This window comes from Budorcas taxicolor, chromosome 10, assembly GCF_023091745.1.
Source record: "Budorcas taxicolor isolate Tak-1 chromosome 10, Takin1.1, whole genome shotgun sequence".
NCBI lineage: Eukaryota > Metazoa > Chordata > Mammalia > Artiodactyla > Bovidae > Budorcas > Budorcas taxicolor.
The window spans coordinates 46495426-46510019 of NC_068919.1; the positions used below are offsets into that span (position 1 = coordinate 46495426).

Below are 14594 nucleotides of genomic sequence, written 5' to 3' on the forward strand. Positions count from 1 at the left end.
GAGGGGGATTTCTGTACTGATAGACATTTATTCTGTAATAGTTCTTTAGCCTTCTTTGCTTTTCACGATGATGACAGTTTTGAAGAGTATAGTCTAGTTGTTTCATGGGACGAGTCTCAGTTTTGTCTGAGTGATTCCTCATGATTTAATTGAGCTTATACATTTTTGGCAGGAATGCTGTGTAAGTTATGATGTATCTCTTGGGCTTACACCAGAGGACATTTGAAAGTGTGTCAATTCATTTTAAAATCATTTTCCACCCCATCCAAGGATGTTTAATGATCTTGAGTAAAAAAGGAATGATTATAAGGCATGTCAAGAAAAGAATCCTGGTGAAGAGCTTTATAAACTTAGAGCTTGCTTTTTAAATGCCATTTTTTCCTCTAATCTTTGTATCAGCATATGTATGAGTCCTTGAACAACTGTATAGATAATTCCTCCATATTGTCAATGATATCAGTTTCTTTTTAAAAATTATTGTCATCTATCTTCTGTTTAAAGAAAAAAGTTTTTTAAAGGCTGATTGTATATCATATACAGTTGAGCCTTGAACAACATGGGTTTGAACTGCATGATTCTGCTTATAAGCAGATTTTTTTCCAGTGGTAAATAATGCAGCAGTAACAGTCCATGGTTGTTCGGAGCCATAGCTGTGGAGGGACTGCATATACAGAGGAACCAAAATATGGAGGGCAAAGTATGCTACATGATTGCGTGGAGGGTTGTCACCGCTAGCGCCCCCCATCCCCCGCCCCGTGGTGTTCAAAGGTCAGCTGTATTTTAATCTGTTCGTGCTGGTGCATTGTAGATTAAATTAACCATAAATCAAGTTTGGGCTTCCCTGGTGGCTCAGAGGTTAAAGCGTCTGCCTGCAATGCAGGAGACCTGGGTTTGATCCCTGGGTTGGGAAGATCCCTTGGAGAAGGAAATGGCAACCCACTCCAGTATTCTTGCCTGGAGAATCCCATGGACAGAGGAGCCTGGTGGGTTTAGAAAACACTAAAACAGCATTGTGTTTCAAATCAGCATTTAGAGCAACAACTTTGGACTTGCTGTTTTTTTTCAATGATATATTGCATTTACCCCTATGTTTATGCATATATATCAATTATATTTCCCATAAGGACAGTGATCCAGCCAGGAATCTCCCATCCTGATATTCAGCTGTTGCACCCAATTAACTTGGAGTTTTTTGTAAATCGGAATCTAGCTGCATCTTGGTACCACAAGGTGCCTGTTGTGGAAATTAAAGGACATCTTGAGTCAATGAATGTGAGTATATGAGTGGAAAAAACCTTGTTATTGAAAGTTGAGACTCTGAAGATTTTCTCATTATAAATCAAAATGAAATGTGGACCTTTTTTTTTTTTTACTTATGTAAGAAAAATTTCAGTGTGATATTGTCCAACAGTATTTTCAGTGTTTTTAGTAGAATTTAATCTTTAGTTAAGTGTCCTTTAGCTTTTAAATTTGTTATGTACACATTAGCAGAGATCTATTTGTAAATTATTAGTGTCAGTATATTATCATTCTATTTCTTCTCTATTATATATACAACCTTTTATTTTAGGGATATCTAAGTACCCATAAGATAATTATAGCATTGAATGAACCCTATATTTTATAGATGGCCTTTCTATTACATTGAAATTGTTATTGTTTAAAAAATAGCACTTCATAGTAGCACTTATGTTCCAAAATTAATTTCTTTAAAAAAAAAGGTGATCTTATTTCTTTAATCATTATTAACTTTCACTGAGAATCATATTGATTAAGTAGATGAAACTAATACTGACTCATAAATCCTGCTGTTTTTCTCAGACACTGTCTTCACTTTGAAAATGAGATTTTAACATGAAATAAGTAGTGAAATACTTGAGTGTATAGTGATTATATAATTCTTTAGTCAGCATTAAGATTATTTGGTCCTTAGTGTTTTGTTACTAAGGATTTATTTTCTGTATTAGAATTGTTTCATTAAAAATGAAATTATCTTTTCTTGGAACATTGTATTTCACAGGTTAATCTAAATCAAGACGATCTTAATCTTTTATTTAAAATACTAGCAGAAAATCTTGGTGAGGCTCCTGAAGATTTGCATAAAGTAAAACCAAGAATACAGGAGACAGGTAAGAGGCTGACAATAGGTGGTATAATATAAGTTATTTACAATTTATTAGGGGAGATAGACAATAAAAATGAAGTAACTGAATACATATTTACAACTGTGATTTGTATTACCAAGAAAATAAATAAGATACTGTTGAATAAAATGACAGTTTGCTTTTAAGTTAAGCAAACTCTCAGTTATTTCTAAGTTGCATGAGATAGGAGGAGGCCAGAAAGAAGGGTTTCAGATCAGTGGTGAATTCCTGGAATAAGTTTTGAATTTGCACATAGAGAAAAGAAAAAAATGTAAGTTGACTATGTAGCTATGTATGCTAGGTCGTATACTCGATCTGACTTTAAAATAAGATTCAGTAGTAATATACCTGGGGCTTCCCTGGAGGCTCAGTGGTAAAGAATCCACCTGACAATGCAGGAGACATAGGTTTGATCCCTGGGTCGGGAAGATCCCCTGGAGAAGGAAATGGCAACCCAATCAAGTATTCATGCCTGGAAAATCCCATGGACAGAGGAACCTCATAGGCTCTAGTCCATGGGGTCTCAAAGAGATAACTGGGCATGCACACACTAGTAATATAGGTGTAAAAACTGAGGTGGTTGGTAAATTACCACTAAACAAAGATACTGAAAAAGTTGTACTGCAATATAAATGCAAGAGAATTTAAATTATTAGATATAGTGGCCCTTTCACTTGAGGCAAAGTAACTACCAGACCTATTTTCTAAGCTGTTTATGTATGTATATACACGTAGCCTAAAGGAGGGCGTGGTAACCCACTCCAGTATTCATGCTTGGAGAATCCCGTGGACAGAGGAGCCTGACAGGCTACAGTTCATGGGGGTGCAAAGAGTAGGACACAACTGACATGACTTCGCAGCATATACACATACATAGTGTATCTTGGTGTTCATTCCATATCTGTATATATGCTATGGATAGATCTAACTCATTCTTTTTAATGGATGCTTGGTATTAAATTCTGTTGAAGTATCATGATTTATAAAGTCCCTATTAATGGACATGTCAGGTTTATTTCAGTCTTTCGATTAAATTGTGTTGCATTAATTATTCTAGTGCATACACTTTTAGAAGTGTATGTTTATCTGTTGGGAACATACCAGGACTAATGGATAAAAGAGTATTTCAGTTCAGTTCAGTTCAGTCACTCAGTCGTGTCTGACTCTTTATGACCCCATGAGTCACAGCACACCAGGCCTCCCTGTCCATCACCAACTTCCGGAGTTTACTCAAACTCATATCCATTGAGTCGGTGATGCCATCCAGCCATCTCATCCTCTGTTGTCCCCTTCTCCTGCCCTCAATCCCTCCCAGCATCAGAGTCTTTTCCAACGAGTCAACTCTTCGCATGAGGTGGGCAAAATATTGGAGTTTCAGCTTCAGCATCAGTCCCTCCATTGAACACTCAAGACTGATCTCCTTCAGAATGGACTGGTTGGATCTCCTTGCAGTCCAAGGGACTCTCAAGGGTCTTCTCCAACACAGTTCAAAAAGCATCAATTCTTCAACGCTCAACTTTCTTCACTGTCCAACTTTCACATCCATACCATAGCCTTGACTAGATGGACCTTTTTTGGCAAAGTAATGTCTCTGCTTTTTAATATGCTGTCTAGGTTGGTCATAACTTTCCTTCCAAGGAGTAGGCATCTTGTAATTTCATGGCTGCAGTCACCATCTACAGTGATTTTGGAGCTCCCCAAAATAAAGCCTGACAGTGTTTCCCCATTTATTTCCTATGAAGTGATGGGACCAGATGCCATAATCTTATTTTTCTGAATGTTGAGCTTTAAGCCAACTTTTTCACTCTCCTCTTTCAGTTTCATCAAGAGGCTTTTCAGTTCCTCTTCACTTTCTGCCATAAGGGTGGTGTCATCTGCATATCTGAGGTTATTGATTTAGTTTTTGTTAAAATAATAATTTAATTAGTACATGTAATTTAATTTCACTTATTGTTTTGACAGTTGAACCTCATAGAACTTATACGCAAAATGAGTATGAGTGCTTTGTACTCCCATCAGGTTGTTTTTCTGTGCCTTCTCTAACACAGCATATTATCATATTATCAGATTTAAAAAATTTTTGCCAGTTTGCTGACTGAAAAATGGTATACCACTGTATTTTTTTTCTATTTTAAAGAGTTTTTTTTTTTCTTTTTTACCTAAAACTAATACAATATTTTTAAATTCTAATTGGAGGATAGTTACTTTACAATATTGTGATGGTTATTGCCATATATCAACATGAATTGGCCGTAGGGATACATGTGTCCCCTCCCTCGTGCACCCTTCCCACCTTCCTTCCCACCCTGTCCCCTCCAGGTTGTCACAGAGCACCAACTTTGGGTTTGGGTTCAATAATTTAAGTCAGTTGTATCTCAGAAACAATAATAACAACAACAAACACACACAATGAAGAAACTACAGGGGGTATCTTTTTTTTTTTACAGTATGTTAATACATATAGTAAAATGTACAATTCAGTGAGCTCATTTATATGTGGCTATACTGGTACAATCACCATGAATAAGATATAAAACATTTCCAGCACTGAACCCTAAAGCCCTCCCTATGCTCTTTCCTGGTCAGTACCAAACTCCCACCCTCCCCTAAGATCTACCCAGAAGTTACTGCCATTCTAGTTTGTAATACCATGGATAGAGTAGTTTTTCCTCTTTTTGAATTTCATATAAGTGGAATCATACAAAAATTACTCCTTCTTTTTTGGCTTCTTTCATTCAATAGTTTGTTTCTGGGATTCATCTGTCGGAATATCTAGCACTAGTTTGTTCCTTTTATTCCTGTTTCCAGTTTTTGACTATCGCGAGTAAAGTTGCTATGAAAGTTATCACACAATCTTTTGGTACAGTTATATTATCTTTTTTGTTTTGAACATACAACTAAGGGTAGAATTACTGGCTTATACGTTAGCTTACATTTAGCTTTGGGAACTTGTGCCAGGTTATCCTGATCAGTTTTCCAAGTGGTTGAATCAGTTTACTTTGCTACCAGCTGGGTATGAAAGTTGCAGTTTTTTCACATTCTCACTAGGAAGGCCATTGTCAGTCTTTGGTTTTTATTTATTCCTTGGTAACTAATGAAATTGAGGATCTTTTCATATGCTTATTGGTTATTTGGATAGTCTCTTTTTCGACATGATCATTCAAGTCTTCTCAGCCTTTTGACTAAGATTAAGTATAGTATGGGGGCTTCCTTGGTGCTCAGTGGTGAAGAATCCACCTGCCATTGCAGGAGACGAAAGAGATGCAGGTTCGATCCCTGGGTCAGGATGATCCTCTGGAGAAGGAAATGGCAAACCCACTCCAGAATTGTTGCTTGGAAAATTCTATGGACAGGGGAGCCTGGCAGGCTACCGTCCATGGGGTTGCAAAGAGTCAAATATGGCTAAGCGACTACGCACACATTCAAGTCTATTGACCATTTTTATTGGGTGTGGTCTTTTTTTCTCATTGGTGTATGGGAATTATTTATTCATTCTGGATAGGAGCCCTTTGCTGGTTACGTTTGCTGTATGTATACATGTTAGTATATGTGTAGAAATGTCTTCTCTCTATCTGTGGTTTACATTTTCACTCTTAATGGGCCTTCTGTTTAATAGAATTAGTTACTTTTAATGAACTCTAATACATATTTTTTAAATGATGAGGGCTTTTAATTTTATATTTAAGAAATCTTGGCCTATTTTAGAAATTGTTTTCTAAAAGCAAAATATTTGCTAGAATTATTTCCCCTGGATCACATTATGCCTGAAACAGTGCTAAAATAAGGTGATAGTTAAGAAACCTTGCCCTGTGTATTGCTTTCTCAAAGGTAGTAATTAACAGCAGTGGTTTTCCATATGGAAAACACTAAGCAGGGTACTGAGTCTGTTGGGACTTCAGTTTGCTCATCTGGGAAGTGAGAACAATAAAGTTTTTACCTCAGAGTATTGTTATGAGAGTTAACTGTGCTAGCCCACGCACATCTGTTAGCACAGCATCCTACACAGAGGTAAGTACTTAGCAAGTGGTCGCTATTACTAGTGTTGTGTGTTACAGTTTGGAAAGCAAATTTTGTTGTGTTTCAGGGTATGAATTTCAGGACAACAAGCCCATAGGTTTTACTTTTTGTTCTTGGTATGGCATAAGAAGCTTCAGCTTTTTTTCTTGTCAAACCTTCATTCTTGTTATTCTCCTCATGATTTAACCATGTCAAACTCCATTCTGTTTGCAAAACCTGTCCCGATGTGTTCTTTCTCTGTGATTTTCTGCTACCTCTTACTTTATTCTTAGAATGTCTCCTCTGTTTGAGGAGATCCTCCCCAGTTCTGCTTGAGTGATAACTCTCCTATGAAGACTTTCTTGATCTCATGGCAGTGTCTTGCCTAGTTACGTGGTTTCTATCCGCTTACATAGATTCTGTCAACATTTGTCTATTTAATGTGTCTATTTAATACGCAGTTGAAGCCTGCTTATTTTGTTTGTACTGTATATGTGTGTGTATATATGTATCTTCTACTAAACTGAGCTCTCTAAGGGCTGGGGCTGTATAATTGTGATTTGTAGATTGTGAATGCTTGCACCAAGTCTGGAGTACTTGTCTAAGTCCTCATTGAGTATTCATGTAGGAAATGTGTGAATAGAGGTAAATGAATTTCTTTTAAACATCTTTAGGTGAAATTAAAGAGCCACTTGAAATCTCTACATTAAAACAAGATGTGCATATTTCTCAAGATACTTCAACAGCTGGAGTGGAAGAAATAAAATCTGTAGACATCATTAATATGCTGTTGAATTTTGAAATTAAAGAGGTGTGTAATTTTCATCTGTTTTTATAAAATGAGGTGAATAAATAATGGATATTTGGAATTAACTGTACTAAAAATATCTTACATAGGCTATTTGTAATTTGTATGTAGATGTAATGTTTATAAATTTGAGCATTTGTTAAAGATGAGTTATATTTGGAGGATATAATATTTCACAGACAAAATGGTAGTATGCCCTCTAACACATTTTTCAAATGAATTTAGGACAGATGGAATGTGGCTTGGTTTGGGTTTTGTATAGGAAAGACAGGAAAAGGACTGAGCAAATTCTTCGCAAATTTTAGTAACCATTAATACAATAGAATAAAATGTGTATAAATTTAAAAGATGTTATCTTATTTTTAGTCTGCTGTCCATCTGCAGATTCTTAAGGAAAGAGTAAATGAATTTTCCTCTTCTGTATTCACACATGTATCAAATACTCATTGCATGTGCTGAGTGCTAAGGAAACAGAGGTAAAAGGCATAGACTCAACTCAAACAAGAAAACTATTAACATTTTTGTAATATTCCCATTAAATTACATTCCCAGTAATTACATTTTTGTAATTCCCACTAAAAATGTACCTAGGGAGCTTGTGGCAGTGATAGTGTTACAGGATGGGGGACCCTTTCCAGGGTTCCAGAGTGGGCTCTTGTCTAACACTCAGTAATATATTGTCTGAGGAGACGTATCCTGACAACACAAGAGACTCTATTGGGAAGGGGTGCCTGGACCAAGAGCCGTAGAGTAAGGGAAGTAGGAGTCGTGTTCCGTCACATGGTTGCCAGTCTCTGGTTTATGGTAGTGGGGTTAGTTTCCAGGCTATCTCTGGTCAGTCATCTTGCTCACCAGGTACGTTTGGTGACTCGGTCTTCCTGATGGTGCGCGCGTGACTCCGCCAGTGTCGACAGCAGTGTGAGGGCTTCTGGGAGGTGGCTGGACTTATTGGCTCCTCCCTCCTCCTTTTGGCCCTGCCTGAGTTCTTCTGGGCTCGTTCGCTGGCGTCTCCTTCCTCCTCTTATCTGCTTTTATCCCGAATTCTCTCTATTAGTTTTCAGGGGAAGCTCTGTTTTCCTTATTGGACATTCTGTTGTGAGACAGTTCAGGCAAGCGGTTATCATCATGACCGGCCAAGGCAGGTGGTTTCCATCCTTGGTGCCCTCATAGTGGGAAGAGGGCATCTAAGCAGTCTAAGAGGATCAGGAAAGTTTGCTGGAGGAAGTGAGATTTGGGTTGCGTTTTTAAAGAGTAATAATATGGAGTCTGAGAAACAGGATTCAGGAAGGGGACTGGGACGGGGTAGAGACAGGAACCAGACATAAACATGTTTATATGTGGGAAAGCGTCACACATAGAGGGACTTGGAAGAAAAAAACTTCCTCTAAAAATCCCTTCATCATTAAATAGTTGTGTAGAGGTTATATTCTGTCTCTTGAGTTAAGCATAATAAATTTTTAAACAAATGAATGCTACTTTTAAAATCTGAAATATATGCTTTGAAACAAACTTACTTAATGTTAAACCTCTGCTGTTTTTCTTGTGATATTAAGAGTTATTGAAGATTTTTAAGCTTTGATAATTGAAACATTGATAGATGAATCATTCTATTTGCAAATGGGCTTCATTAACATATGTACATAGAAAAACCCATAAATCCTTTTTAATATCATTTGTGATACATGTAATTACAATTGTCTTTGCGAGGACAGTGATTAGGGTGGGAGGAAGCAATTTGCTGATAATAGGCATCATCTGGAGAGATTTTTGCTTGTTGCCATCCAGAGAGAGGGGGCTACTGGCAGCCAGTGGGTAGAGGCCGGTGATGCCACTGGACAGCCTATAGTGCTTGGGACTGCCCCTCCCTGGAAAGGATGATCCAGCCCCAGATGTCATTGGTGCCAAGGTTGAGAAACCTTGCCTTAGGAGTAGTTTAAAAACTGATTGTATATCTCGGACTTTGAGATTTAGTCTGACACCATCCATCAGACTAGGACTTCTGGGAATTAGGCAGAACCACTTTTTTTTTTTTTCATAGCTGTCTTGAAATCCACTAGAATATGTTGGCTATGCTTTAAAAGTCTGAACAGTAAAGTGTACCTCCAAAGTAAATAACCCTAGGCAATTTCCAGACACAAATGGAAGTGCACATCTTTACACTGGGTGAATTATTTATTATATCACTCTGGATGGTTATTAAATTGTTAACTTATATCTTCATTGTATATTAGTGAAATAGTTTGTGGTAATACTTGTGTCTTTTTCTAGGTTGTGATTACTTTGATGGAAAAAGCAGAAAAGAAAGGAAGGCCTTTACATGAACTAAATGTCCTGCAGCTTGGACTGGAAGCTAGAGTTAAAGCCTATGACCTGACTGCTGAAGCTTATCTAAAAAAGATTAGCATGCGCTGCTTTGAGTTCACTGGTAAGTATGAAGTATAGTCTTTGTAAATTGTACATGTAGTAGGCAGAGGTCCCTACCTTTTTATAAACTTTAAGCATATCTATTAGTGTCACTGTAATTATTTAATTAGTTTACATTTATTACATTTAATAGAAAGTAATTTGATATTTAAAAATTAAAAATTCATTATCTGTGTAGTAATTGATCATAAAGTAGGTCTATATCTAAGTATTTAGCGCAAAGTAGAATATATCTAAAAGAAGAATGAGGCGTGTGTCTCCAGTGTCTATACAAAACACTTCAGAACTTGTAAAAGGCAACATTATATTATAACTGTTCTCTGTGAACTGACATATTAGGAAATCACAATCCAAGTACAATACCCAGGTATAGAGCCCAGGGACCCTTTTTGAAAGGTGAGTTAGTTTACTAGAAAGTAAATTTTTTGTTTGATTTTTAAATTTATTTTTAAATTACAGCAGTGTTTTTTGTGTTTAATAGTACTAATGTATACTTGTAAAAAATAACAGGCAATACAGACATATATAGGGGAAAAAGTTTGCATTCTTTTGTAGTCTCTTCAGCCTTTCAAATTCACTTTGTAAATTGCACCAAAGTAACTTTTAAAGTTAATACGGATATTTAAAGTTCATTGGAATTCTATGGGGTCACTTAAAGTAAAGCACACTTGTATTGAGAATAATCCCTAGTTTAAGTATTTTATAGCTTTGTCCTTTAATATATTCTTATTTGTTGAAATAAGTAATACCAGTAGTACCAAATATTATATCATTTGTAATTGGCTAGGGCTGGTTTTTTGTCTTTGTGGAGTATCTTGGATTTTATTTCAAAGCCAGTTTTACTGAGATATGATACATATAGTAAAAGTCACATTTTTAGCATACAACTCTTGAATTCTTTAAAAATTTATTTTCATCATTTTTTTTTTTGTCTGCACTGGGTCTACATTGCTTTGCTTGTGCTTTCTCTAGTTGGGGTGAACAGGGGCTCCTCTTTGTTCTGGTGCATGGGACTTCTTGTTGTGGGGGCTTCTCTTGTTGCAGAGCACAGCCTCTAGGTTCAAGGGCTTCAGTAATTGCAGCCCGCAGGCTCAATAGTTGTGGAATGTGGGCTCTTGGGCACACAGGCTTCAGTAGTTGCAGCACATAGGCTCAGTAGTTTTAGCTCAAGTGCCCTAGGGCGCACAGGCTTTAGTTGCTCCACAGCATTGTGAAATCTTCCCGGACCAGGGATGGAACCTGTGTCCTCTACACTGGCAGGTGGATTCTTATCCACTGCACCACCCAACTCTTGGGGTTTGAGAAATGTATATCTTGTGTATCTGGCTGATCTGTTTTTAATACATTTGAAATATCTAAAAGACTTAATGATCTCTCTTTCTCTTCTAGACTCTAAAGGAGGACCTCTTCACATTATTAACTCTTCCAATGTAACAGATGAACCCCTTCTGAAAATGTTATTGACAAAGGTACCTAGTTTCATTTCTAAAATTGTTTAATATTTGAATGTATGAAGTTATATAGTTCCCCCATATTTAATGTCTCAGTTTTTTCCCCTAAAATTTTTTATTCTAAAACTGGTTGATTATAGTGCAATATGCAAGCATCTGACAGTCCTAGATCATTTCAGTAACCTTCAGAGTTAATCATATGTTTTTGAATAAGTGAAAGTACACAAAGTTCCATTGTGAGTTGAAACAAAATATAATCCAGATGAACTAGCATTTTCCCTACCTTTAGCATTTCTTCCTAGTTTGGGATTTTGCTTTTACAGAACGTGACAATTACTTATGTGGCCATGTTTTGGGCATATTCTTCTTTGCTTTTAAAAATATGTTTATAGTGTTTTCATAGCATGCTTTGAAAAGTAAAGACTATATGTATATATATTTTGCAATGTGTGAATTTTTATTGTTTCCAACCTGGTGATTTAATCCTCCATTATTTGTAGGCAGACATTGATGGACCAGAATTTAAAACTACTCATGACAATACCAAACAAACACTTGAGGTATGTCTTTTCTAACTCACTATAAGGCTAGGGTATCTGTTAATGATTAAATATAGCTTCAAAGCCATCTTTAGCTGTGAGATTGTGAGTTCTAAAATTAGAGGAAGAGTGGTAATAATAATAAAAGATCTAATCTTGTAGATGGAAGAAATGAATATAGAGCTGAGATAAAATTATTACAAAAGTTTATTTGATTTCCTAAAAGATTATTTGTTTCCCAGGTACAAATTAATGATTCCTTGTTGAGGACAAAATAATACGTTTTTAAGGGAATTGACGTCCTATTAATGGAAGCATTAAGCGCTTGAATTGTTAACTGACTTTAGGATTAGAAAAAAATTAAGGGTCAGGCAGAAAGCATGGCTCAGTACAGAAATTCCTTGGAACCATCTGTAAGGGGACTGAGCTAAGGCTGATAATACTTCTTAAATCTTTACTTAAAAGTTATCAAGTTCTGTTGAGGTTAGATGTATGGTCATGTGTGGAAGTTGGCAGTGTTAGTTTATTGTCTGGTAAAGGATTAACAAAGTAATAGTGAATTCTTTCTCAAGTAAAAAAGGTCCTTGGTTGAACTATTCTTGGGCTACTTGTATATGTTGAAGTTTGACATAAAAATGTTTCGATATCTGAAATATGCCTCTCTAATTGTTCATTATCTTAGGTTTCATTTTCATCTTTAGACTTAGTTCTTCATTTGGAAGCTTTACTGTCCTTCATGGATTTTTTGTCCTCTGCTGTTCCATCCTCTGAACCTTCTAAGAAGGACTCGGAGCTGAAACCACTTATGGGGGAGTCCAGAAGTATCATTGCCAAAACTGGTATTAACTTTTGAGTCATGGTCTCATACTTTCTACCTGAACTTTAATGATCATATGTAATAACTGAACTGAACTGAATAACTTGTATTTTTAAGCTAAGATGACCATTTAGCACCTTAATGTTTCCTGTGCTTTAACAGATTATGTTGGTTTCAAAAGAAAGCAGATTTTACTCTTATGGTATTGATATAAATTTAGAGAGAGATTTTAAAGAAGTGTTTAATATTAATCATGTATTCATATTTGATTTCACTGCCTTGCTTTTTCATAAAATAAAGTATATACTTTGCATTGATGTGCCCATAGCCTGCACTCTAGTGAAAGTGAGAAAGGACGAAATTAAAGTATGATCACAGTCACGCATAGTAGCAAAGGCCCGTTTCAGTCAGTTGAAACTACCTGGTCCTCAACAGGTTTAAGCTTCGCAAGACACAAAAGGAGCAATCTCATGGCAGAGACAGACTCACTTTGGTTTCAAACCAAAACTGTGTTTAAGTCACATAGAGATACGGGCACATGCCAGGACTTGTGCCTTGAAATGTTAGATGTAGTGTAGCCTGAGTGAACGTGTGCCTGTTTTTAAGTCAAATGTTATTTTAATTATTTTTCTTTCATATCATACGATGTGAGTATCTAACATCTGGTCAGTTAATTTTCAGACCGTTATCTGTTTGCATTATATCTATATTACTGGCATCTTTAAAGTATAAAGCTGTTAGCAATACTAGGTCTGATACAGGGAATATTTAAGCTCACAGTAAACTATAAAAAAATCCTAATCCAAAGAAACAATATTCTAGTTATGCTGTATAGCTGTTTTTTTATGGTTTGATTTATGCTACTTTAAATTTTACGGGAGAAAAAAACTCTTTTATTATTATTATTTTTTTAATTTTTATTTTTACTTTATTTTACTTTACAATACTATATTGGTTTTGCCATACATTGACATGAATCCACCATGGGTGTACATGCGATCCCAAACATGAACCCCCCTCCCACCTCCCTGCCCACAACATCCCTCTAGGTCATCCCCGTGCACCAGCCCCAAGCATGCTGTATCCTGCATCGGGCATAGACTGGTGATTCGATTCTTACGTGATAGTATACATGTTTCAATGCCATTCTCCCAAATCATCCCGCCCTCTCCCTCTCCCTCTGAGTCCAAAAGTCTGCTATACACATCTGTGTCTTTTTTGCTGTCTTGCATACAGGGTCATCATTGCCATCTTTCTAAATTTCATGTATATGTGTTAACTCTTTTATCATCTTGGTGATTAAGGACTGATGTCCCCATACCTTTACAGTTTTATAAGAAACATTGTTTACTTCAGTCAAGACACGTCTCTAAGAAATTATATTTATCAATCAGGACTTGAACTAAAATAGATTAAGGGAATCCATTTGATTGTGTTTCTTAGACACATGTACACAGACACAAATACATGTTATAAAGTAACTTTTTGTTCCTTAACTTTGGCTCTTTATGTTCATTTCTTACAGACTTTATCTTAGGATTCTTCATGGAGAAACAGAATACAGTCTAGAGAAATTGGCTGTGTAGTTAATAACACGTATTGTATGTGTAATAGTTAATAATACATATTTTTACTAATTTACCATTTCAGTTTTTCATGAAATATTTTTCTTTGATCTAATATATGATGTGAAAAGAAGTTCCAAGTCAAAATTTATCTCCATTGGAATCCTAGAATTCTATTATAGGGATTTTTTTTGTTTCCTAGGAGAAAAGTTATAGTAAAGTTTTCCATCTAACAGAGTTGTACTTACCAGGTGCTAATAAAGGTTGCCTTTATTTTTAATTTGAACAGAAAAATGCTAGTTTTCGTCTGATTGGCATTTGAAAATTGATTTAAAAATAATATTAATTATGTATAATCTTAATGGAGACCTTTTTGGTTCTTCACAGTTCATATTGTACTTTAGTGAATTTGAGATTATTTTATGTGCTATATCATCTTTACATTTTGCTGATCACAAGGATTTTTTTACTTTTCAGTATCCAGCAACTCTTCTCAAGACGATGTGTTTGATTTAAAGGTCACCACTAAATTAAATGCATTTAATGTTTTTGTCTGTGATCAGAAGTGTAACATTGCAGATATTAGAATACATGGTAAGTAGTTATTCCTTGGTGTAGGTATTTTTGTTTCTTTACATAGACCTTCAGGAAGAATGAGCTTGTTGCATGGTAGAGTTCTCATGGCTTGTCTTTTTTTTTTCCCCAAGATTTCAGTAACAGTAAAATTATATTTTTCCCCTCATCTGATTGGCTATTCCACATTCTTTGCATTTCCATTTAAATTTTACCATTAGCTTTCCAACTTCACAATTGTGAGAGCTGGTCCATGAAGAAAGCTGAGTGCCGAAGA

At 35.9% G+C, this 14594-nt stretch overlaps 1 protein-coding gene across 1 annotated transcript in view; it reads left to right on the top strand.

The window, feature by feature from the left end:
- VPS13C (vacuolar protein sorting 13 homolog C) overlaps nucleotides 1-14594 on the top strand; it is a 176085-nt gene that overhangs the window by 86538 nt on the left and 74953 nt on the right. The window contains exons 36-43 of the mRNA XM_052647403.1: nucleotides 1125-1272; nucleotides 2021-2129; nucleotides 6815-6951; nucleotides 9217-9373; nucleotides 10762-10841; nucleotides 11324-11383; nucleotides 12045-12201; nucleotides 14222-14338. Coding sequence (XP_052503363.1) covers nucleotides 1125-1272; nucleotides 2021-2129; nucleotides 6815-6951; nucleotides 9217-9373; nucleotides 10762-10841; nucleotides 11324-11383; nucleotides 12045-12201; nucleotides 14222-14338 — 965 coding nt within the window. The remainder of the gene's footprint in view (nucleotides 1-1124; nucleotides 1273-2020; nucleotides 2130-6814; nucleotides 6952-9216; nucleotides 9374-10761; nucleotides 10842-11323; nucleotides 11384-12044; nucleotides 12202-14221; nucleotides 14339-14594) is intronic.